Here is a 27,233-nt window from a genome sequence, read left to right as displayed (position 1 = left end):
CGAGTCACATGATTGTTATAAACTGCTGATGTTTCGTGTTTATGGCTTAAGATGTTACCTGAATCTTCTTCATTGGAACACATTACAAGGCAATTACCTAATCATTCATTACAGTATCTTTGTAACTCTAGTTTGATGATACTTAGCGTTGTTATATTAGCCCATTTATATTACAGAACAACTACCTAGGGAAGCAACTCCATAATGTAACTCCTTTTTCTTTCTGACAAATTTGTCCAACTTACCGATTTTCTTTTTAGTTTGTTCGCAGAAGGTGGCCAACCCAGCAAAGCTGCCTTTTTATTTTCCATCCCCTGGTTTCGCTTCCAAGGTGATAGTTGGCCATCTCTTTGAACCGCTGCAGTTCTTCTGCTTATGGTGTTAGGTGCAGAGTTCCAGGGACTTGACCCGGAGATGATGATAGAATGTCCAAGTGAGGATGATGGGTGAATGGGAAGGAGCGAGTGGTGTTTCCAAGATCTCTCTGCTTTGGTTATTCTTGGTGACAATGGTTGCCATAGGGCGGCACGATGGCACAGTGGTTAGCACTGCTGCCTCACAGCGCCAGGGACCCGGGTTCAATTCTGGCCTCGGGTGACTGTACAGAGCTTGCACATTCTCCCCCTGTCTGCGTGTGTTTCCTCCGGGTGCTCCGGTTTCCTCCCACACTCCAAAGATGTGCAGGTTAGGTAGATTGGTCATGCTAAATTGCCCCTAAGTTTCCCAAGATGTGTAGGCTAGGGGGATTAGCAGGGTAAATACTTGGGGTTATGGAGAACAGGTCTGGGTGTGATTGCCCCTTCGTGTCAGGAGGATTATATGGGGTTACAAGGATAGGGTCTTGGTGGGATTGTTGTCAGTGTAGACTCGATGGGCCAAATGGCCTCCTTCTGCACTATAGGGATTCTCTGATTCTATTCTGTGATTCTAATGCCTACAGTGTGGGAAGAGGCCATCCAGCCCATTGAGTCTGCATCGACTCTCTGAGAGAGTCAAACCCAGACCCTCCCCGCTGCCCCATCCCCTTAACCCACTTAAATAGACATATTTACCATGGCTAATCCATCTAACTTGCACTTCCTTGGATACTAAGGGGCAATTTAGCATGGTTAACCCCACCTAACCTGCACAACTTTGGACTGTGGGAGGAAACTGGAGCACCTAGAGGGAACTCGCCTTACAATGTTGTCGCAGAGAGTTTGGTCAGTTGCTCCACATGCATCCTGTTGATATGATAAACTGCGGGGTACAGGGGGGTGATGGAGAGAGTGGATATTGAGAATGGCGGCAAGGAGGCTGATAGAATGTTCTGCCCTCTTGAATGATGATATTGACTTTCTTGAGAGCTGTTGTGGGTGTACCGATCCAGGGGAGCACAGGGCACTCGTCATACTCTTGACTTGACCTTGTTGATGATTAGAGAGAGGCCAGGAGCTGAGCCACTCATCATGGAGCACCTGTCTCTGCCCAGCCTTTGTAGCCATGCCATTTATGTGGATAATTCAGTTACGTTTCAGTCAATGGTGTCCCCCTACCTTGATAGTATATGAAGCAATGATGGTGGCTGCTGTTGAAATTCTTAGGGAGGAAATTGGGCCTTTTATTGGGGATGTTCAATATTGTTTTAGTCCACACAGCCAGGAGGTGAGTGACCAGAGCTAGATCTTTATACACTCCCTTCGCTTTTATTTACTGGGGTACACATTAAAAACATCTCCAAACCCAACAACTCCCACTCTTCCCACCTGTTATTGGCACCAATTGGAATGATTTGCAGAGTGATAGCCAACCTGTCTAACCATATTATGAACGCACCTTCCTTGAATGGCAAATCCTGGGCTGGGACTTGAACCTGTAGCTCCTGGCTCAGGAGCAGGGATGCTATACCCACTGCTCTGCAAGATGAATGTATCCCTAGAAATAGAAGTTACTTAATTAATCAATAGGGGAGATGATGGTCGAGTGGTCTTATTTCTAGACTAATAATCCAGAAAATCAGCTAATGTTTTGGGAACCAGGGTTCAAATCCTGCCACGACAGATGTTGGAATTTGAATTTAGCAAAAAATATCTAGAATTAAGAGTCTACTGATGACCATGAAACCATTGTCAATTGTCTGAAAAACTCATCTGGTTCACTAATGTCCTATAGGGAAGGAAATCTGCCGTCCTTCCCTGGTCTGGTCTACATGTGACTCCAGAGCCACAGCAATGTGGTTGACTTTCAACTGTCCTCTGAACAAGGACAACTAGGGATGGACAATAAATGCTGGCCAACCAGCGACACCAATGTCCCACGAATGAATAAAAAAAATCAACCTGCACAGGGCATTGTCAAATCTTGAGAGTACTTCTTTCCTGAATTCGAGTGCATGGTTTTTGTTTGTGAATTTCTGCTGATGTTTAAAGGGACTCTCAGTGTTTCGTGATTCACTGCTCTTAATTCAGATAACATAGAGGCAGCTTGTTTTTCAAATAAAGTTGCTGCTTCTCTGACCTGACATTGCGCCTTTGAACAGCGAGCTGTGTTGTACCATCTGTTTTTTTTCCCACGTCACAAATAAGTCTTTTTGTTAAATCAAATTCTATTGATTTCCATGAATTAAGCACATGCGTTGCATTCTGGTCACCTCCTTGAATGACACAGGCAATTAATTGTGGATTCCAATCAGTTTCTGTATTGATCTCGTGCCTTCCAGGAGGCTAGGTTCAAATTATCAAATTTATGGCACTTGTTGGCCCTGAAAAGTTCTCAGAGAGAAGAGACTTGTTTTTCCCACTCTGTGTGCAGATTTTTACTTGTTGTTTCTGCTGCAACAGCAACAGGAGGCAACCTGGATGATGAAGGCACCAAATAGCAGGGGTGAAACCATGATCAGGCAGGGGACGAGAACTATTGAAAGAACATCCCACAACAGGATGGGAAGATCAAGCACTGGCAGTACAGAACGAGATAGAGGGCGTAGCTTGACAAGGTCTCAGAATATGGATAAGACTATGAATGCTACGAAGAGTAGAAGCTCACGTGATCGTGAGATTTTGGTGGCTCCCAATAAATTATATATTTTTAAAAAGTTACAAAAGATGCCAAACAGCAAGGACTACAACCGAGAGGCTCAAACATGCTGGGCACAGCTTGCAAGAAGTCGCCATGCTCTGGCGGTACCTTGAAGATGGTAACATTGATAGTCCTTATCCTCAAGCTGTGGCCCTATTCTGGACTCTCCTGCCATCAGGAACAAAAGCCCTCTTAAGCAAGATTTTCTCACTGCCCCATCCTCCTGACCACCTGCGCTTGGGGGTGTGCTGATGCCTGCGATGGTGGTTTGCCCAGATTAGAGAGAGTAAAGATTCAGCGTAGCCAATAAGATTAAACCGAGGTGTTCCCTGATGCAATTTTCTTAGAGCCATTTTGGCCTTTGATTTTGATTTGATTTATTATTGTCACATTGGTATACAGTGAGAAGTATTGTTTCTTGCATGCTATACAGACAAAGCATACCGTTCATAGAGAAGGAAAGGAGGGAGTGCAGAATTTAGTGTTACAGTCATAGTTAGGGTGTAGAGAAAGATCAATTTAATGCAAGGTAGGTCCATTCAGAAGTCCGATGGCAGCAGGGAAGAAGCTGTTCTTCAGTCGGTTGGTACGTGACCTCAGATTTTTGTATCTTTTTCCCAATGGAAGAAGGTGTTAGACAGTATGTCCAGGCTGCATGGTAACCTTTGGCTAAGATGAAGTGTTAGATCAAGCCCGGGAGGGGGTGCAACGCCTCATCCTGTCAGCTAGGATCTTGTTTGATCAAGCCCAAGATGGGGCGCAATGCCTCATCTTGCCACCTTGTTTGCCCCTCATTTGGGGACCATGAATTGGATTCAATTTGAACTGGTTTTTTTTGGCTGGAATAAAAGTACCCAAAGGTACAAAAAATACACCCCGTTAGAGGTGCTGTACAAAACCCGAATCTCAGCTGCAACATGCATTTACGGTGGAGGGAATTGGCAGCTGCCATTAAGATTTGCACCATTTTGCACTCAAGCAGCAGGTGGGTCCAACTCATGATGCATGGCACTGTGCTCCCTCTCCCCTCTGCCCCCTTAATGCCCTCCGAGGGTCTCCTCCTCAAGTTGCAGTTTGAGCATCTGTGAATGCACATGCATATTGTGTGCATAGTTCCACAATATAAATTGGCTGATCTACAGAGAAATGTAGAAGATAGGAGCAAGAGGAGGCCATTTGGCCCTTCGAGCCTGCTCCGCCATTCATTACAATCGTGGTTGATTATCCCACTCAACACCCTAATCCTGCTTTCTCCCCATAACCTTTGATCCCATTCGCCCCGAGTGCTATATCCAGCCACCTCTTGAATAAATTCAATGTTTTGGCATCAACTACTTCCTGTGGTAATGAATTCCACAGGCTCGCCACTCTTTGGGTGAAGAAATGTCTTCTCACCTCCGTCCTAAATGGTCTACCCTGAATCCTCAGACTGTGACCCCTGGCTCTGGACTCCCCCACCATCGGGAACATCCTCCCTGCATCTACCCTGTCTAGTCCTGTTAGAATTTTATAAGTCTCTATGAGATCCCTCCTCATTCATCTGAACTCCAGCGAAAACAATCCTAACCTAGTCAATCTCTCCTCATACATCAGTCCTGCCATCCCTGGAATCAGCCTGGTAAACCTTCGTTGCACTCCCATGAGAGCAAGAACATCCTTCCTCAGAAAAATATGTTACCATTCCAATGAAATGACAGAGAGGAAAAGACCAACTGGTCCATCAAGCCTGTCCTTGTGGAACAATATTTTAGGTAAGGGGATCAAAACTATACACAGTATTCCAGGTGAGGCCTCACCCTGTACAATTTTAACAATACCTCCCTATTTTTAAAATCCAACCGCTGTGCAAAAAAGGCCAACATGCTGCTTTCCTTCTTTACTACTGTTGGACCTGAAACTAAAAGAGAAAACGTTGGAAAATCTCAGCAGGTCTGGCAGCATCTGTAAGGAGAGAAAAGAGCTGATGTTTCAAGCTCAGATGACCTGAGGGGGGGATCTCATAGTGACTTATAAAATTCTAGCAGGACTAGATAGGGTAGATGCAATGAAGATATTCCCGATGGTGGGGGAGTCCAGAACCAGGGGTCACAGTCTCAGGATTCAGGGTTGATGACTCTTTGTCAAAGCCTTTGGGTGAAGAACTGTCTCCTTACCTCTGTCCGAAATGGTCTACCCTGACGGATGCTGCCAGACCTGCTGAGATTTTCCAGCATTTCCTCTTTTGGTTTCAGATTCCAGCATCCGCAGTAATTTGCTTTTATACTTGTTGGACCTGCTTGGTAGCTTATTCATGCACCAGAACACCTAGATCCCTCTGTACTTCACTCACCTGCAGTCTCTCTCCATTTAGTTAATAATCTGCCTCTGAGTCCACCTGCTGAAGTGCGTTACCTCACACTTGCCCACGTTAAACTCCATTTGCCAGGTTTTCGTCCAGTCACCCAATTTATCTGTATCCCATTGCAGAATCGCAATATCCTCATCACAACATGGTTTCCTTAAAAATGTAAATTGCTGTTTAAATCCTTTGTGAGCCACATTGTGCGGTTTACTTACCGACAAAGACATTATGGTAATTTGCTTCTTTCTGTGCCGACTGTTTTTGCTGAGTTAGTGGATCCTGCCAAACTCAGTGGAGAGAACGAACTTGGAAAGATTACTTGAGCCTGACAGTGTGACGAAGATAAATGAACACAAGTCATTACCAGCTGTAATGACACAGTCACATTGAAAGACCCTGCATTAATGATATATCTGTGCATAATAATTTAGGTCCCTCGCCACATTGGCCTGGAGAGCTCTCCCAAATCAGTCCGCGCAATCTTGGCATCCTAAAATTGAAGCATTTGCAATCATTTTAGTTGTAAAAACACAACAGACGGGGGAGAATAAACATGAAGTTTGGTCAAGATCTAAGACCATTTTTTGATATTGCTTCCCTGAATGAATCTACATATCTGGCAAGGCAGCTGCCCTCATCTTTCTTTTCCATTATTGTTCTGAAATTCTATAAAATTGTTAATATTCTTGCCAATAAAATGGAAAACAGTTATTTCATGAAAATCCACCTAGCCTCAAGCTGGTGAATTGTACCTGACTCCTCGCCTCTTCATTTTTGTCCATTTGCCTACTTGGACTCTCTCCAAAAATAACTGAAGATTGAAGTAAGGCAATGTTTTGCCTTCTCTATTTGTTAGAAACAGACCACTTTTCATAGAAACCCTTCAGTACAGAAGGAGGCCATTCGGCCCACCGAGTCTGCACCGACCACAATCCCACACAGGCCATCTCCCCATAACCCCGCTTATTTACTCGTCTCGATTGGAGGATAGCCAATGTTGTTCCTTTGTTTAAGAAGGGTAGCAAGAATAATCCAGGTAATTACAGGCCGGTGAGCCTTATATCAGTGGTAGGGAAATTATTGGAGATGATTCTTCGAGACAGGATTTATTCCCACTTGGAAATGAGTGGACATGTTAGTGAGAGGCAACAGGGTTTTGTGAAGGGGACGTCGTGTCTCATGAACTTGATCGAGTTTTTCGAGGAAGATGATTGATGAGGATAGGGCAGTGGATGTTGTCTACATGGACCTCAGTAAGGCCTTTGACAAGGTCCCTCATGGCAGACTGATGCAGAAGGTGAAGTCGCATGGGATCAGAGGTGAGCTGGCAAGGTGGATACAAAATTGGCTCGGTCAGAGAAGACAGAGGGTAGCAGTGAAGGGGTGCGTTTCTGAATGGAGGGCTGTGACAAGTGGTGTTCCTCAGGGATCAGTGCTGGGACCTTTGCTGTTTGTAATCTATATAAATGATTTGGAGGAAAATGTAACTGGATTGATTAGTAAGTTTGTGGACGACACAAAGTTTGGTGGATTTGCGGATAGTGATGAGGACCATCAGAGGATACAGCAGGATATAGATCAGTTGGAGACTTGGGCGGAGAGATGGCAAATGGAGTTTAATCCGGACAAATGTGAGGTAATGCATTTTGGAAGGCCTGATACAGATAGAAAATATACAGTAAATGGCAGAACCCTTAAGAGTATTGATAGGCAAAGGGATCTGGGTGGACAGGTACACAGGTCACTGAAAGTGGCAATGCAGGTGGAGAAGGTAGTCAAGAAGGCATACAGCATGCTTGCCTTCATCGGTTGGGGTATTGAGTTTAAAAATTGGCAAGTCATGTTGCAGCTTTATAGAACCTTAGTTAGGCCGCACTTGGAATATAGTGTTCAATTCTGGTCGCCACACTACCAGAAGGATGTGGAGGCTTTGGAGAGGATACAGAAAAGATTTACCAGGATGTTGCCTGGTATGGAGGGCATTAGCTATGAGGAGAGGTTGGAGAAACTTGGTTTGTTCTCACTGGAGCGACGGAGGTTGAGGGGCGACCTGATAGAAGTCTACAAAATTATGAGGGGCATGGACAGAGTGGATAGTCAGAAGCTTTTTCCCAGGGTGGAAGAGTCAATTACTAGGGGTCATAGGTGCAAAGGGTTTAAGGTGCAAGGGGCAAGGTTTAAAGGAGATGTACAAGGCAGATGTTTTACACCGAGAGTATTGGGTGCCTGGAACTCGTTGCCGGAGGAGGTAGTGGAAGCGGATATGGGGCGTCTTGACAAGTACACGAATAGGATGGGAATAGAGGGATATGGTCCCCGGAAGGGTAGGGGGTTTTAGTTAAGTCAGGCAGCATGGTCGGTGCAGGATTGGAGGGTTGAAGGGCCTGTTCCTGTGCTGTAATTTTCTTTGTTCTTTGTTCTTTAATCCCCTGACACTAAGGGGCAATTTAGCATGGCCAATCAACCCAACCCGTACATCTCTGGAGCGTGGGAGGAAACCGGAGCACCCGGAGGAAACCCACGCAGACACAGGGAGAATGTGCAAACTCCACACAGACAGTGATTTAAGCCGGGATTCGAACCCGCGTCCCTGGCTCTGTGAGGCAGCAGTGCTAATCACTGTGCTACCGTGCCATCCTTTGTCTTTAGAAGGAGCGAGCAAAGTGAAGGAAACAATCTGTGAGCCAAAGATTTTGAAACGAGCAGCCTCTCTGAAGAGGTCTTGGCCAGAATTTTAAGCGATTGCAGTGGGTGAGGGCCTGACCCAAATTCGTGTGAGATGGCGTCAGCCATGAGTCCCAATGTCAATCGCGCAACGAGCAACATTATGGTTGGCGGGCATGTGCGGGAGTTAGAAGAGACACTTAAAAGTCCAATTCAGGCCATTAATTTATCAGTTGAAAGCAATTTTGCATTGCCGGTGTGATTTTTCAGGTGGTGCATGGCAGCACGGGAGGCAGCCACATATGTTCCTCAACTTCTCATCCAAAGGTGGGAGCAAAGGTCCCTGTAACAAAAGTTCTGGCTGGAATCTTACCACTGTTCACACTGGCGGGATTTTCCCATTCTGCTGCAGTGAACGGAGATTTGGCTGCAGCCAGAGTGTAGCGTGAACGGCCGGTAGGATCGCACACCCTGTCTTTGTAGGTTAAAGTTTATTGCTGTGAAGTTTGTCCCATTTGAGAGGGTCCTCTGTAATTTCTCCTGCATTCCATTGCATGGGTAGCTTTGTTTGGCACGTCAGAGGACGTTGTGTGGGCCTTGATTGGCCACCCAGCATGAAATAGCGTTTGCAAGACAAGGCCACCCGGAAGTAGATTCCACGTCCGCTTCTAGGCTCCCTGAACGCACTGGCTTGACAGGTGTGAAATTCGGGCCCTTCTGTTTTCCTCCCTCCTCGACCAAGGATGGAAAAGTGTAAAAGCTTATTCTCACAATTGACTGCAACAGAGAAGCGTGCCGGCTGAGTCACTGATATCCTTCAAGACTGAGATGGGTAAATCTTTGGACTCGAGCGATATAACAAGCCCTTTGCAAAGTGGGGGACAAGCAGGACAATCAAATTAAGAACAAGATCAGATCAGTCATGGTGCTATTGCTTGGTAGAGCAGGTTCGAGGGGCCAATTGGCCTACTTCTGCTCTTATGTATTTATTGGAACCAAAATTCCTCTCAACCTTACACTCACCATGTGCAGAGATGGCAGCAAGCAACTATGCTAATGCGCAGTTTTTTTTAAGCATAATACACCAGAATGAAGTGACTTCAGCATTGCAGTCTTTTATCAGCTCAGCAGGATTTGGAGCTACTAAAAAATCTGATGCTTTTGTCTTGCAGAGTCAGTGAAATGCCCTCTGGTCTGGTTGTTGGCATTGTAGGCTTGGCACTAATCCTGAGGTCCACAAATGTGCCTCGTCTTCATGTGCTTCCTCTGAGTGAGACAGTTAATGAAGATTTACCTTTGTAGCATCTTTTCTTTAACGACCTACAGATAGAAACAGAGAAATATAGAGTATAAGAAAAGGAAGAGGCCATTCAGCCCTTTGAGCTTGCTCTACCGTTCATTATGATCATGGCTGATCATCCATCTGGATAGCCTGATCCCGCCTTCCCCACATATCCTTTGATCCTCTTCGCCCTAAGTACTATATCGAACTGCTTCTTGAAAACATACGTGCCGGAATTCTACCACCCTGCCTGCCATGGGAATCGGAGCGGGCGAGGGGTGGACAACGGAAATGTCCATTGACCTCGGGCAGGAATTTCCGGTGTCGCTCGAGCGAGGCCATAAAATCCCGCCCACAATGTTTTGGCCTCAGCTACTTTCTGTGGCAGTGAATTCCACAGGCTCACCACTCTTTGGGTGAAGAAATTTCTCCGCTTCTCTCTCTTAAACGATCTGCCCTGTATCCTTAGACTGTGATCCCTGGTTCTGGACTCCCTCGCCATCAGGAGCATCCTTCTTGCACCTACCCTGTTTAGTCCTGTTAGAATTTTATAAATTTCTATGAGATCCCTCCCTCATTCTTCTGAACTCCAGCGAATACAAAGCACCTATTCCTCACATCATTAACAGTGTTGTCCTTGAGGGTTACTCTTTTCAGGTAATACACACTTACATGCATCTCTGGGATCAAGTGAGGTTATCGTATGCAATGAACAATAATTGAGGCATTGTTGAGGAAGAAACTGACATTTTTTGTGATATGTGATTATGAAGGAACTTTGAGGCCTATATCTGTGCCTATTGTAGAAATATCAGTTTCATCTGCAGTTTTGATTTGAGTGGGGGTAAAGTATGACTATATAATGGCTGATTGGCAACATGTCAAGCAGAATTATTAACACCATTCTTTGTTTTTTGGGATGACTTTGAAACCAAGGGGTTTTCGAATGAAAATCCAAAATGGGGACTATCACTGAGTTACGGAATTGTTACGGCGCAGAAGGCGGCATCGATTCATTTATTCAAATAATCATCCAACGCTCTCTTGAATGCAAAAGAGAAAATGCTGGAAAATAACAGCAGGTCTGGCAGCATCTGTAAGGAGAGAAAAGCACTGACATTTTGAGTCCAGATGATCCTTTGCCAAAGCCCTCTTGAATGCCTTGATTGAACCTGCCCTCCATCCCATTTACTGGCAAGTACATTCCAGGCCCCAACCACTCGCTGTGCAAAAAAGTTTTTCCTCACTTCACATTTGCTTCTTTTGCAAATCACTTTAAATCTGTGCCTTCTCGTTTGCGATCCTTTTATAGGGGACCCTATTACACTCTGTCCAGCTCCCTCATGATTTTGAACATCCCTATCAAATCTGCTCTCAGCTTTCTTCTCTCTAAGCAGAACAGTCCCAAATTCTCCAATCTATCCTCATAACTAAAGTTTTTCATCCCTGGCACCATTCTTGTAAACCTCTTATGCACTATCTTCAACGCGTTCACATCCTTCCTTATAGTGTGGCGCCCAGAACTCTACACAATATTCCGGCTGAGATCTAACTTGTGTCTTGTACAAGTCCAGCATAACCTCCTTGCTACTATGTACTTCATTAACTGCTCTCTCCACCTGTCCTGCCACTTCCAATGATCTCAAATTTTACCCCTTATTTTATATTCCCTCTCTATGTTCTTCCTCTCACAACACATCACCTCACCCTTGTCCGATTGAACTTCATCTGCTACCTATCTGCCCATTCCACCAACTTATATATCTACGTCCATTGGCAATTCTATACCGTCCTCTTCACAATTTACAATACTTCCAAGTTTCGTCTTATCTGCAAACTTTGGAAGTTGTACCCTGCACACCAGGATCTAGATCGTTAAAATATATCAGGAAAAGAAAGTGTCCCAATATCAACCCCTGCGGAAAAACCACTACAACCTTCCTCCAGCCAGAAGGGAGGGAGGCGATGGCCTAGTGGTGTTACCACTGGACTATTAATCCAGAAACTTAGCTAATGTTTCTGGGGACCCGACAGATGGTGGAATTTGAATTCAAAAAAAGTTATCTGGAATTGAGAATCTACTGATGACCAGGAAACCATTGTCAATTGTCGGAAAAACCCATCTGGTTCACTAACATCCTTAAGGGAAAGAATCTGCTATCCTTACCTGGTCTGGCCTGCATGTGACTCCAGAGCCACAGCAATGTGGTTGATTCTCAACTGCCCTCGGGCAACCAGGGATGGGCAATAAATGCTGGCCAGCCAGCAATGCCCATGTCCCACAAATGAATAAAAGAAAAGCTATTCATTGGCCACTACTCTTTGCTCCAATTATTCAGCCAGTTTTATCTCCATGTTGCTACTGTCCCTTTCATTCAACGGTGCTTGATTTGTATCAGGAAACAAACTCACATATTCCACTGATTAACCAGCCTCACAAAGAGATATTGTCACTTATAGAATGCCTTTCCTAACCTCAGGGTGCTTCACTTAGCAACTAATATGGTACTTTTGAAGTCACGCTTTTAATTTGGCAAGCAGAAATTAAATAAAGCATAGCGAGGTCCTTCAAAACAGCAATGTGATAATGACTAGATAACTTGTTTATGAAATGCTGATTGAGGGATAAGCGTTGACCAAGGCACTGGAAAAAATGCCCCTGTTATTCAAAGTAATGGATTTCTGCATTCAACTGAGAGGACACATGGGTCCTCAGTTTAACATTCTATCCGAGACCCAGTACCTCTGATACTGCAGCACTCCTTCATAAAAGGTACTTCTTCCTAATACATAGCAGAGTACAAAATCACTTATTAACTTCATTTAACCTTGGCAGAATGTATTGACTTGTTGTGTGCCGGGTAGGGAGTGCATGTAAAGTAAAGTTTATTTATTAGTCACATGTAAGGCTTACATTAACATTGCAATGAAGTTACTGTGAAATTTCCCTAGTCGCCACACTCTGGTGCCTGTTCGAGTCAATGCACCTAACCAGCATGTCTTCCAGACTGTAGGGGGAAACCGGAGCACCCAGAGAAAACCCACGCAGACGCGGGGAGAACGTGCAAACTCCACACAGACAGTGACCCAAGCTGGGAATCGAACCCAGGTCCCTGGAGCTGTGAGGCAGCAGTGCTAACCACTGTGCCACCATGCCGCCCGGAGGTAGGTCCGGAGACTCATCCTCACTCAATGATATTTTGTTCAGAAGTACATCATTGGCAGAAAAACATGTTTCTTCCATAATTTATGCAAGATAGCCCTTGCTTTTCCTTTATTACCTTTAATGAGTTATTTGCTTATTGCGGGAATATTTGTCAGTGCTGAGGAAACATTTTTGCCTTTTTCATTCATAGAATCATAGAACCGCTACAGTGCAGAAGGAGGTCATTCGGCCCATCAAGCTGGCACTGAGAACAATCCCACCCAGGCCCGATCCTCATAACCCCATGTATTTACTTGCTAATCCCCCGGCACAAAGGGTCAATTTAGTATGGCCAGTCAACCTAACCCACACATCTTTGGACTGTGGGAGGAAACCGGAGCACCCGGAGGAAACCCACACAGATATGGGGAGAATGTGTAATATCCACACAGTCACCCAAGGATTGGGTCCCGGGAGCTGTGAGGCAACAGGGCTAACCACTGTGCCACCGTGCTGCCCATTAAGCACCTTCAAGACTAGATGCACAAGAATGTTCCCTTTATACCGACAATATCACAATGACAATTGTCTTTGCCACACTAAGGCAGCTTTTTGAGCATTTGTGAGTAATATTGCCAATTTGCTTTTACACTCTGGGTCAGTAATTCTTTGCTGGGGACTTACCAGGCCTTTTTAAGCTTTTGAATAGTTTTGTCAGCAAGGTCTTTATTTGAAATCAGATGCCGGGGGGAAAGGGAAAGGAAGAATTGTAATTATGTTACATTTTGAAAGATCTAAGGATGTCTCAAAGCGCTTTCCAACCAATTAAGTGTAGTCTTGAAGTGTGGACACTGTTATAATGTGGGAAATTGATAGTTAATTTGAGCAAAACAAACAGCAATATGATAAATAATGAATAATTTGTTTTTTTATAATGATGATGATTGAGTGTTATGTCACCAGTGAAACTCACCTCGAATCCTAGAATCCTACAGTGCAGAAGGAGGCCATTTGGCCCATTGAGTCTGCACTGACCACAATCCCACCCAGGCCCTATCCCTGTATCCCCACATCTTCACCCTGCTAATCCCCCTGACACAAAGGGGCAATTTACCATGGCCCATCCACCTAACCCACACATATTTGTACTGTGGGAGGAAACCGGAGCACCCGGAGGAAACCCACGCGGACACAGGGAGAACGTGCAGACTCCACACAGACAGTGACGCGAGGCCACCTGGGTCCCTGGTGCTGTGAGGCAGCAGTGCTAACCACTCTGCCACTGTGGCCCCCACCTGCTCATCTTTGGATAGTACCATGGGATCCCTTACATCTTTTGACATTGGGGTAGAGTCCTTGGATTCTACTCCAAAGACAGCACCACTGACTGCATCGGGAATATCGGCCTAGATCATTCGGTCTTGTCCCGGACTGGGGCTTGAACCCATGACTTTCCACATCCACATTAACACACACATTTAGAAACAACATTGAAGGGAGGAGTGGAGGAGGGGGGTTCATTGTTTTCCCAGCAACTCTGCTAATGTTCTGGCAGTAGATCCCTATGGAAATTCACGGCCAACACATCTCACAGCTGGAGAGATTGCAGTAGTGATTGGAAATGTCTTACAGCAACATGACAAAAACATGTGTTGCTATCCCGTGGGAATAGGTTAGTGCACAGGGAGGATGGAAATGAGCCAGTTATTCTACTGGCCAAAGGTTGTCCTGTTCCCAGCCCCGCTTCATTTCATACTCTCTGAATTGGAAATCGGGCGATGGGTCGGGTGCTGGTAAGCAAGGCTCCAGTGATCAAGTAACATTCACAGAACAGTGACCTCATTAGTACCCCAATGTGAACTTTTACAAAGGGTTTTGGTGAGTGAGGTGGAGGTGGTTCACGGTGTTCTACACAATATCAAATCTACCATAGAAACAGGCGGGAATGTAACCAACTGACCAGAGAAGGCTGAGTTAAATCAGTCGTTTTTGTTCTCAGTTTCACTGAGTCCTGGGGCTGTGCAGTGCTTAGCACTGCTGCCTCATCGCTCCAGGGTTCGATTCCCAGCTTGGGTCACAGTCAGTTTGGAGTTTGCACGTTCTCCCTGTGTCTGCGTGGGTTTCCTCCGGGTGCTCCGGTTTCCTCCCACACGCCAAAGGTGTGCAGGTTAGGTTCATTGGCCATGTTAAATTGCCCCCTCAGTGTCCTGGGATGTGTAGTTTAGAGGGATTAGCGGGGTAAATGTGTGTGGTTGTGGGTATAGGGCCTGGGTGGGATTGTGATTGGTGCAGGTCCGATGGGCCGAATGGCCTCCTTCTGCACTGTAGGGATTCTATGATTCTATGATCCTTTGGGCTTTATTGTGTCTTCAACCATCTTACCACCTTTGTGGAAGCCCTGCCCCTTCATTCTCAGCATTTGCCTTCTACAGAGGGCCATTTCCTTGGGTATTCCCACTGCCTTCCGTCGGCTCAAGCCGGGGACCAAACTTGTGTTGCACCAACCGCTTTGGGCTCTCCTAGGCACCAATCCCTTCCATTAAAATCTTCCCCCATGTCTTTAATAGTTTTTTGATGTATGCTTCTCGCTATTTTCTGATGTATGCATCTCACATTTTGTCATATTGCCTTTTTAAAAATTCATTTATGGGATGTGGGCATCGCTGGCTGGGCCAGCACCTATTGCTCATCCCTAACTGCCCTTCATTTCAGAGGGCATCTGAGAGTCACCCATTGCTGTGGATCTGGAGTCACATGTAGGCCAGACCGGGAAAATTTCCCTCCCTAAAGTGAACCAGATGGGTTTTTCTGACAATCAACAATGGTTTCATGGTCATCATTAGAATTTTTAATTCCAGATTTTTATTGAATTCAAACTTCACCATCTGCTGTGGTGGGATTCAAATCCGGGTCTCTGGATTACTAGTCCAGTGATAATACCACTACGCCACCATCTCCCCTTGGATACAAGGATATTGATACCCAATGAGGCAGCCTTCTTTTCAACGTGTGCCATCAGATTATAATTTTCCAAAGGAACTTAAGCGCTAGCACTGGCTTAGAAAAGCTCCATCTTGTGGAAAAGAAATCTGTCTATAATAATATTTGCTGTGTGTAGTATATTACACTTCCAGCAATCCATTTTACAGAAAAATTAAGCAAATTGGAGTATTATACATCCTTTTAGATTGGTTTTATTTAAATCGAGTGTTGGCAGTATGATTTCATTAAATGTTCAATCTTGTTTCTAATTATGGGCACAATAAGAGTCCAGTTATTTTACAAAGATATTATTTCTTTTGGTGAATTTTGTGGTCATTACATTGAGTGATTGCCATGCATCCCAGGCTCAAATCTTGCACATATTAGGAATGTGCCAAAATTCCTTTTAAACTTGCTGTGCTTCAACTCAAAACAATTACCCCTTGCCATTTTCATTATCTTCCTGACCGTCTTTGTGTTTTCTTTGAGATGAGCAATTTAGTGCTGCGTTGTATAAAATCCCTACAGTGCAGAAGGAAGCCATTCAACCCATCCAGCCTGCACAGACACCCATCCCACCCAGGCCCTATCCCCGTAATCCCATGCATTTTTCCTAGCTAATCCCCCTGACACTAAGGGGCAATTTAGCATGGCCAATCCACCTAACCTGCACATCTTCAGTGTGAGAGTGTAAACTGGAGCACCCGGGGGAAACCCACGCAGACACGGGGAGAACATCCAAATCCACACAGTCACCCAAGGCCGGAATTGAACCCAGGTCCCTGGTGCTGTGAGGCAGCAGTGCTAACCACTGAGCCACCATATGGTTAGGCTTTTTATTTCCTGTGAATTTGTACCCAAGAGGACAGTTGGAAAGACTTAAATTTATTTTCTTTTGGGCTAAACGTGAAGTCGAAAGATCCCACCACTAATAATAACAGCTTCCATTTATATAATGCCCTTACCAAGGTACGTCACAGCAGCGTTCCCAGGCAAAATTTCATGCCGAGCCACATGAGATATTTGGGCAGGTGACCAATAGCTTGGTCAAAGAGGTAGGTTTTAAAGGTAGGTGTGGTGGAGAGAGGATGGGAATTCCAGAGCTCACGACCTTGACAATTGAAGAATACCTTCAGCTGTGAAGGTCCCAAGCTCTGGTGGGATGAATGAAGTTGGGAATGCAGAAGAGCCCTGAGTTTGAGACATGTAGAGTACTGAGGAACTGCCATTGTCATTGACATTGATTGTTCCATTTTGAAGTAATGAATCCTTTACATCCATCAGCTGAGGGAAGGCCCCATCTCCAGTTAGCCTGGGATTTCACCCCCTTTCAACAATGAAAAGATATAACGGCTTGAAAAACTGCCAGCTTCTACAATTTATCAGTGTGGACACCACCAAAACCTTACACCCTGTGAAGTGGACACTTTCATGGTCAACTTCCCAGTAAGTGCTATCGTCATCTGTGCTGGGCAATACGAGGAATACTCATCTACAAGATTTTAATATCTTTACATCGCCGTATGACCCTGATCCTTTTTCTGCACAAATATCTTGTACACAACAGGGTGCTTCACAAATGCACAAAGAAATTGAAAATAGAGTTAATGAAGCAAGGTGCCATCTACATTACCCAACCCTCTTAGAATTTTAAAATCTGAGACCATTTGTCCTCTAGATCTTTTTTTTTAACTTGTGGAGCAACTTTAGCTGTCTCTCTTCATAACTTCAGAACTCCAAATCACTGTCTTTGCTGCCCTGTCCATACCCTCGCCGGTACACCTGATTGCTTATAAAGTAAGACATAGAAACATAGAAAAACTACAGCACAATACAGGCCCTTCAGCCCACAAAGTTGTGCCGAATGTCCCTACCTTAGCGATTACTAGGCTTACCTATAACCCTCTATCTTACTAAGTTCCATGTACTTATCTAAAAGTCTCTTAAAAGACCCTATCGAATCCGCCTCCACGAGTAATTAATCTCCTGACTCCGCAAAGCCTGTCCACCATCTACAAGTCAGGAATGTGATGGAATAGTCTTGCCTGAATGAGTGCGGCTCCAAAAACATTCAAGAAGCTTGACACCATCCAGGACAAAGCAACCTGCTTGATTTCTACCCCTTCCACAAACATTCACTCCCTCCACCACTGACACACAGTGACAGCCATGTGTATCAGTTACAAGATGCACTGCAGAAACTCACCAAGGTTCCTTAGGCAGCACCTTCCAAAGCCACAACCACTACCATATAGAAGGACAAGAGCAGCAGATACCGGGGAACACCATCAGCTGGAAGTTCCCCCTCTAAGCCACTCACCATCCTGACATGGAAATATATTGGCCAGCAAGATTCCTGGCCTTCCTGGAGTGGAAAATCTGCTGTTGGTGGTTAGCTTGCTGAGAGTCTCTTTCCCTGGTGTTTGGAAAACTGTTCTGACTCCAAGCTTGTCTGTGTGTGCATCAAGAGAGCTACAGCATTCAACCAAAGGACTAAGTTCCAGTATCACATGAGAATTTGTAGTTGTTACGATTAAACCGGTGGAAAGGGTTTTGTTTTATGAGACATTTGTTTGATTGGGACATTTCTTATATTCATTGAACGTCATATAATATCATTTTTATTTCTTGTTTGTAATTGGTCAAAGTTGTTGCTAATGTTCTTTCCATACATGTTAACTATATACTTAAATAAGCTTTGATTGATAAAAGCTCCCCAGTGGGTCATTTGAATCATACCTGAAGTGAAATATCTCATGCTCACCCTAGCCAAATTCAAAGTGCAAAACTTATGATCCAGGTGGACTTTATAGAACACTTTGGAGTTTCCGACCTGAATTATAACAATGGGCAATAAATGCTGGTTTAGCCAGCGACACCCACATCCCATAAATGAATTGAAAACCATTTGGTGGGGAAACGGGCTCTGGCACAGAGTGGATTATCCATTCCAATTCCAGCAAGACCACATGGCTTTGGTCTTTATTCAGTCCAGACCAAGAAGCAGCACGGTGGCACAGTGGTTAGCACTGCTGCCTCACAGCTCCATGGACCCGGTTCGATTCCTTGGGTCACTGTCTGTGTGGAGTTTGCACATTCTCCCCGTGTCTGCATGGGTTTCCTCCGGGTGCTCTGGTTTCCTCCCACAGTCCAAAGGTGCGCGGGTTAGGTGGATTGGCTATGCTAAATTGCCCCTTAGTGTCAGAGGGAACTAGCTAGGGTAAATGTATGGGGTGATTATGGGTGGGATTATGGTCGGTGCAGACTTGATGGACCGAATGGCCTCCTTCTTCACTAGAGGAATTCTGTGATTCTATGAATCCAAGCTGGGTTTTCTCTTCAGAGTAAGAAGTCTCACAACACCAGGGTTAAAATCCAACAGGTTTATTTGGTAGCACAAGCTTTTGGAGCGCCACTCCTTCATCAGGTGAAGGAGCAGCGGTCCGAAAGCTTGTGCTACCAAATAAACCTGTTGGACTTTAACCTCGTGTTGTGAGACTTTTTACTGTGCTTACCCCAGTCCAACGCTGACATCTCCACATAATTTTCTCTTCAGCCCATCTATCAGGGTTTTTATTCTCTGTTGCTGCGTGGATCATGAGTCTATGAAACATTTGTTACGGGGGCAGAGGGGTGAGGAGGATTGAGATTTTTTTTCTAGAGCAGCCCCACTCTTCTATCTACCATTCCTGCCGCGGTTACTGATTGTCTAACCAGCAGGTGATCAATCAGTCAACTGAACAGTTGTACTAGAAGGAGTGTGGATCATTGGAGAGCCGTGTTGTGTGGGATCCGCTGCACTACTCTTGGTTGGCAGAACTACTGACTTGGTCTTCTCACCGCCGAGGCAGAAGAAGCACTTTGCATTCACTGTTTTAATTAGAGTGGAGTTGACCTCGTGACCAGTCTTTACAATGTTTTATCATGCACCAGTGCCTGTTTGCATAATAATGTTATGGTTCATGCACAATATCATTTTAATAATTATTATACGGAATCATTGTACTCTGAATAATTATGGCATGGGGTGAGCTGGAGACTGCTTATTTTGCAACACAGTAGATGTGGATTTGTAATAAGAATTAAATGCAGAGAGAGGGACCTTTTGGTTATTGCAGGTTGTTCAAGGTTCACATGATATCTGTCAAACAACAGTGGAAAAAATTGTCTCCTGTATGGATTTCATCTTCTAAATAATTACTGGGAGGGATGATTTGGTGCTGAGAAGTTTTCACTTTGACTTTAGAACGTGGTTGTAATGTGGAGTAGCTTTTATCTGCATGCGCTAATTCTCATATGGTATGCATTCAGCACCTTGCTTTCCATCTATACAACGCATATATATAAAAACAGAAAATGCTGGAAATGCACACACACCAATCAGCGGCCAAAGGAGAGAGGTTAACAATTTTGTATGACCCTTCATCAGAGCTCCCTGTGTCCAAAGGAAAAATAATTACTGATGCTTCCATTATCTTTGCAGTTTGCCGCGAGGACTCCAACAACTCTATCAAGTCGTGTGTGGAGATCCTCCACGTACCAGCTGAACGCAAGATGAAGTTTGAAGGAACCAAGGTCCCAGAGACTCCGAAAGAGTGAGTTACTGATCACACAGTGTGCCTGTTCTAGGTTACTTGCGTTGCCTCTGATTAATCTAGAAGACTGCAGGGTTATTGGGCAGTCGCATGAGGTATGTTTCTGATCATGCTAAAATGGGATTCAACCAAGCTGTGACTAGGTGCGGTAACAACCACCCAAAAATTTATTGTGTTCATTTATCCCATACTTAGGTTATCTGCCTCAAAGCGGACAGTTGTCTACAAGAATTGCATGGTCTAAATTAGAGCGCAGATGCCACACATTGAGGGCATTGCATTTATTCAGCTGAATACACACCACAGACAAGTATTTATATCAAATAGAATTCCATAGAATGTACAACACAGGAATAAGCCAATTGGCCCATGGAAGTATTTCTGCTCCACACAAGTTTTCTCCCACCCGACTACTTCTTACCGTATCAGCGTAATCTTCTTCTATTCCTTAACAATTCAACTGATTTGGTCGTGTTGGTTGAGGATCTAATGTTTGTTGACTCACTTATTCCTCTTCAAATAGCGTCACGGGATATCTTGTGTCTAGTTGAACAGGCAGGTGGAGGTTTTGTTTAATGTGTCACTCAAAGGGTGCCACCATTGATGGCGTATAAATTCCTCAGCGCTGGCTGGACTGGAATGTATTTGTAGAAAGATCTTTGGAGGGTGCAACCTTGAACCTATGACTTTTCGGACGTACTGGTAAGAATGCCAAACATTGCCTTTGTGACAAGTCAGGTTGGATACTTGAAGGTGTTTTATGAATCTCGCCTGACTTGGACAGTTTTATGTTGAACTTGGCGAGGATGAGCATGAGAGATTTAACTTCAGGTGTGAATCAAGTGACCCACAAGGAGCTTGTATCAAAAACAAAGTTTAATTAAGAATACCATTAACATGTCTAGTAAAACACTTAGCAAGAACTTTTGACAATTACAAACAGGAAATGCAACAACCATGAGGATGTATAACTCTTAAGGAAATATCTCTAATGTGTTGCAACCAAAGCCAACGTCCAATGCACAAAACCATCCAAATAAACACAATGGTTCTCCAGCCTCCTGGGTTAAATGCTGAAAATCCCTTGTGAAGAAACTCAGAAGAGATTGTAGTTGAATCTGTTTCCCAAAACACCGCTTTTTAAAGAGAAGACCAGAGAGAGTGACTGCTTCTTAACTTGCTGCTAAACTGCCTCCAACACCCCCCAAAACAAAACTAAATACCCACAGGAAAAAAACACCTATCACCGGACTGCCACAAATGAAACTGAAAGCCCTATCACCTGACTGCCACAGCTTAGCTCCACCCACAATAACATCACTGGAGCTGTAAGCTGCATGATTTAAAGAAAAACCTTTCTTAAAGGTACACTCACATGACACCTTGAAAGACATTATCTCAAAAGCACATATTGTGATGAGTTCTATGGAGGCATGGATCAGAATTTGTTTTAAAGAATCCACACACACATATTCTTCAATTTTAGTTCTGCTAACCACTTCAATGTTGAATTCAAGTGTAAATTGCAGCCAGTGAATTTGCTCATAAATGTGAAAATATGTTTCCATTGAGGTGTTATACAAGGTTAACCTTTTAAGAAGAGCAAACATACAACTTCAACAAATTGGCCTCGAGCTGTTAATAACCAATATTCCTGCTTTCTGTCCTCTCTTCAGTTCTGTTGGAGCGACGATTTTTCACAGCAATGCAGCAGTTTTGCATAAAAACACATACAATTCCGTCGGAAAGATAACATAATTAAAATGTTCTAGTTGTGCGATTCTTCATGTTTTATTTGTCTATAAAAGGAGAATAAATTGTGAATGTTTTCAGCAGGAGAAATGCACAGAGTCATGAAATGATTACAGCAATGGGGAAATTATTAGAGCAATGGGGGAAATGATTAGAGCAATGGGGAAATGATTACAGCAATGGGGGAAATGATTAGAGCAATGGGGAAATGATTACAGCAATGGGGAAATGATTAGAGCAATGGGGAAATGATTAGAGCAATGGGGAAATGATTACAGCAATGGGGGAAATGATTACAGCAATGGGGGAAATGATTACAGCAATGGGGGAAATGATTACAGCAATGGGGGAAATGATTACAGCAATGGGGAAATGATTAGAGCAATGGGTAAATGATTAGAGCAATGGGGAAATGATTACAGCAATGGGGGAAATGATTACAGCAATGGGGAAAATGATTAGAGCAATGGGGAAATGATTAGAGCAATGGGGAAATGATTAGAACAATGGGGAAATGATTAGAGCAATGGGGAAATGATTAGAGCAATGGGGAAATGATTAGAGCAATGGGGAAATGATTAGAGCAATGGGGAAATGATTAGAGCAATGGGGGAAATGATTAGAGCAATGGGGAAATGATTACAGAATGGGGAAATGATTACAGCAATGGGGAAATGATTACAGCAATGGGGAAATGATTAGAGCAATGGGGAAATGATTACAGAATGGGGAAATGATTACAGCAATGGGGAAATGATTACAGCAATGGGGAAATGATTACAGCAATGGGGAAATGATTACAGCAATGGGGAAAATGATTACAGAATGGGGAAATGATTACAGAATGGGGAAATGATTACAGAATGGGGAAATGATTACAGAATGGGGAAATGATTACAGAATGGGGAAATGCCAGGGAGCCCGTCGAGCCCATGTTGGTTTTTTTATCAGAAGTGAGTTCAGTTCCCTCATATTTTCCAAGTAGCCCTGCCGATGTTTCCCTTTCAGCTGCTAACCCAATTCCCGTTTGAAAGTCACAATTGGATCTCTCTCAACCACACTTTCAATCCCGAGTCACTCGCTGGCGTAAAAAAAGATTAATGTGGAGATGCCGGCGTTGGACTGGGGTAAACACAGTAAGAAGTCTAACACCAGGTTAAAGTCCAACCGGTTTAACCTAGTAGCAAAAGCCACTAGCTTTCGGAACAGGCTGTCCTGTTGATCTCCGGGTAAGCGTTCTCCAAGGCGGCCTTCACGACACACGACAGCGCAGAGTCGCTGAGTAGAGACTGATAGCCAGGTTCCACACACGTGAGGACGGCCTCAACCGGGATATTGGGTTCATGTCACACTATCTATAACCCCCACAACTTGCCTGGATGTGCAAAATCTCACTAGCTGTCCTGTCTGGAGACAATACACATCTCTTTAACCTGTGCTTAATGCTCCCTCCACTCACATTGTCTGTACCTTTAAGACTTGATTACCTGTAAAGACTCGCATTCCAATCGTTATTCATGTAAATTGAGTTTGTGTCTTTGGGCCCTGTTTGTGATCAGAACTCCCACCCACCTGACGAAGGAACAGCCTGTTCCGAAAGCTAGTGGCTTTTGCTGCCAAATAAACCTGTTGGACTTTAACCTGGTGTTGTAAGACCTCTTACTGTAAAAAAAGATTTCCATCATGTCACCTCCGGTTATCTGGCAATCCAATCTTAAATTGATGTCCTCCAGTTCTCCACCTGTCTATCAACGGGAACAGTTTCTCACTATTTACTCTTTCTGGACCCCTCATGATTTTGAACACCACCAACAAATCTCCTCTTGATCTTCTCCAAAGCCCAGCTTTTTTTTTGATTCATTCATGGGACATGGGCGTCGATGGTTGGCCAGCATTTATTGCCCATCCCTAGTTACCCTTGTTCAGAAGGCAGTTGAGTCAACCACATTGCTGTGGCTCTGGAGTCACATGTAAGCCAGACCAGGTAAGGCAGATTTCCTTTCCTAAAGGAACCAGATGGGTTTTTCCGACAATCAACAATGGTTTCACCGTCATCCGTAGATTCTTAATTCCAGATGTATTGTTTTTTTAATTGAATTCAAATTTCACCATTTGCCGTGGCGGGATTCGAACCCTGGTCCCCAGGACACCAGCTGATTTACTGGATTAATAATCTAGGGATAGTACCATTAGGCTATCACCTCCCCTACGTCTTGCACCTATCCATTGAACTGAAGCAAATGCCTTTTGATCAAAAAGTTGAAAGAAATGATCAGAAAGTTAACAAGTCAGTCTTTGCATTTCGGGATAAAGTCATTTGTTTGCATTTGACGAGAGTTATGCAAAGAGCAGCCTGGTTGCATTGAAGGAAAGGGCAGTTTGTTGAGCGGTAATTTGAGGGCAGAATCTGCATCTCTGGTTGTGAAAACAAATCTGTAGCAAAATAAAGAAAGAAGATCGGAGCGGCAACAGATGGTGATCATGCTGGAAAAAACATTTCAAATTAGTTACATTACCAAGAAAATAATTGTCAGCTGCTTTAATTCTGTGTTGTCTTCCAGGAACAAATTAGTTCACTTCCTAATTATTTTCCAATTGGTGCGCAAAGATTTGAATTAGCTACACTTAGACACAATTATCATTGATTTAGAAATTATGCAATCTGTAGCTTCAAATCCTTCCTCTGCTGTGTTTTAAAAATGTGGAATAAGGTTGACCAAAAAGGAAAATCTTACTTCAGAATTGCCATGAACTTTGGAATATCCCAAATGGCAGACTGGTAAGAAAAGTGAGGAAACTTAGGAAACAAGGGGAAGGCAGCAGGTTGGATCCAAAATTGGCTCAGAGATGGGAACCAAAGGGTAATGGTTGATGGATGCTTTTGCAAGTGGAAGGTGTTTTCCATGGTGTTCCACAGGGCTGGGCCTTGGGCCCTTGCTGTTTGTTGTATATATTAATGGTCGGGACTTAAACGTGGGAGGCATGACAGGGAAAGTTGCAGATGACACAAATATTGGTAGTGTAGTTGATAGTGAAGAGGACAGCTGTCAACGCCAGAATTATACCAATAGTCTGGATGAGTGGGCAGAGAAGTGTCAAATGGAACTCGATCCGGAAAAGCCAAACAAAGTCAGGGAATACTCACTAAATGGAACAATATTGAGAGGGGTTGAGGAAGTGAGAGACCTTGGAATACATGTCCACAGGTACCTGAAGGTGACTGGAGATGGACCAGGTATAAAGAAAGCTTATGGAATGCTTTCCTTTATCGGGCGAGGTATTGAATACAAAAGCAGGGATGTAATTGTGGAACTGTATAAAATGCTGGTTGGGCCACAGCTGGAATTTTGTGCACAGTCCTGGTCACCACTTTACAGGACGAACTTAATTGCTCTGGAGAGGACATTTACAAGAATGTTGCAAAACACACAGGCTGAAGGAATTAAGAAGGTAAACAGAAGGGTATTAAACTTGTACAAAGCCTGAGTTAGGCCACTATGCTTTGCTTCCAGAACCTCCTACAGGAACCCAATTCAAAGCTTTGTGTGTTATGCAATAAAAGGGGTTGGAAATTGCAACTACGGGAAGATTGGATAAGCTAGGGTTGTTTCCCTGAGAATAGAGGAGGCTAAGGGGTGACCTCATTGAGTGTGCAAAATTATGAGGGACCCAGACAGGGTAGACAGGAAAGACTTGTTTCCCCTTAGCTGACGGGTCAGTTAACAGAGGGCATAGATTTAAGATAAAAGGATTAGAGGAAAGACTTTTTCACCCAGAGGGTGGTGGGTGTCTGGAATTCACTGCCTAAGTTGGTGGTTGAGTCCTAAACACTAAACTCATTTATATGGTACCTGGATCTGTATCTGAAGTGCTGGAACCTGCAATTACGGACCAATTACTGGAAAGTGGGATTAAAATGAGAGACTAGTTTCTTTTTTTCCCCTTTTTTGCCTGGTGCAGACATAATGGCCTCTGCACTGTAACTTTACAGTGGTGATAATGATGTCTCTGTACCTGGCGTAAATGGGGATTCCAGATTTCTTTGAAAGTGGAGTCACATGTGGACAGGGTGGTGAAGAAGGCATTCGGCATGCTTGGTTTCATTGGTCAGAACATTGACTACAGAAGTTGAGACGTCTTGATGAAGTTGTACAAGAGATTAGTAAGGCCACAATTGGAACACTGTGTACAGTTCTGGTCACCCTATTATAGAAAGGATGTTATTAAACTAGAAAGAGTGCAGAAAAGATTTACTGGGATGCTACCGGGACTTGATAGTTTGAGTTAGAAGGAGAGGTTGGATAGGCTGGGACTTTTTTCTCTGGAGCATAGGAGGCTTAGAGAGGTCTATAAAATAATGAGGGGCATAGATCAGCTAGATAGTCAATATCTTTTCCAAAAGGTAGGGGAGTCTAAAACTAGAGGACATAGGTTTAAGATGAGAGGGAGAGATACAAAATGGTCCAGAGGGACAATTCCTTCACACAGAGGGTGGTGAGTGTCTGGAATGAGCTGCCAGAGGTAGTAGTAGAGGCAGGTACATGTTGTCTTTTCAAAGGCATTTAGACAGTTACATTGGTCAGATTGGTCCAGAGGGATATGGGCCAAATACAGGCAATTGGGACTAGCTTAAAGGTAAAAACTGGGCGGCATGGACAAGTTGGGCCAAAGGGCCTGTTTCCGTGCTGTAAACCTCTATTACTCTTTGATTAACTGTGATCCACCCAGGTCCAGGTGAGTGGGAATTCTGTTCACAAACAGGGCATATAAAGACACAGACTCAATTTACATGAATAATGTAAAACTCACGTTCTTTGTATCTTAAAAACTTGATTAGCTGTAAGTATTCGCATTCCAACCATTATTCATGTAAATTGAGTCTGTGTCTTTATATGTCCTGTTTGTGAACAGAATTCCCACTCACCTGAGGAAGGGGCTTGGAGCTCCGAAAGCTTGTGTGGCTTTTGCTATCAAATAAACCTGTTGAACTTTAACCTGGTGTTGTTAAACTTCTAATTGTGGAATAGGCATCGGGATTTTGTATTTAATTTTATGCCTGAAAGTGCAATAGTATAGAATTAGAGCGGCAGAGTTATTGTTTGGTATATTTAGAATATATCCCTCATGGCTGCTTTGGCACCAGCGTTCATTTATCTATTGTGTTTTGCTGGAGGTTGACCGTATCAGCTCCTGTCTGCTGCTTCAGCCATGATGTGGAGATGCCGGCGTTGGACTGGGGTAAACACAGTAAGAAGTTTAACAACACCAGGTTAAAGTCCAACAGGTTTATTTGGTAGCAAAAGCCAAAAGCTGCTTCAGCCAGCATACTATGCCAGTGTTGTGTTTTAGTTAGGTGTACAGTTGGGACAAGTTATTCAGCTCGACCATGCTTGATCCATTCCTCAGTGGCTACGC

At 44.0% G+C, this 27,233-nt stretch overlaps 1 protein-coding gene across 4 annotated transcripts in view; it reads left to right on the top strand.

Annotated features, from left to right (window-relative positions):
• The window catches only part of ccser1 (coiled-coil serine-rich protein 1), a 1,298,783-nt gene that overhangs the window by 360,933 nt on the left and 910,617 nt on the right, over positions 1-27,233 (top strand). For all 4 annotated transcript variants that reach the window (XM_078209035.1, XM_078209007.1, XM_078209017.1 and 1 more), the window contains exon 5: positions 19,955-20,066. In XM_078209035.1, the coding sequence (XP_078065161.1) occupies positions 19,955-20,066 (112 nt within the window). The remainder of the gene's footprint in view (positions 1-19,954; positions 20,067-27,233) is intronic.

This window comes from Mustelus asterias, chromosome 1, assembly GCF_964213995.1.
Source record: "Mustelus asterias chromosome 1, sMusAst1.hap1.1, whole genome shotgun sequence".
NCBI classification, from domain to species: Eukaryota; Metazoa; Chordata; class Chondrichthyes; order Carcharhiniformes; family Triakidae; genus Mustelus; species Mustelus asterias.
Note: the sequence above shows the minus strand (reverse complement) of the source record. Positions and strands in the feature narration are given on the sequence as shown.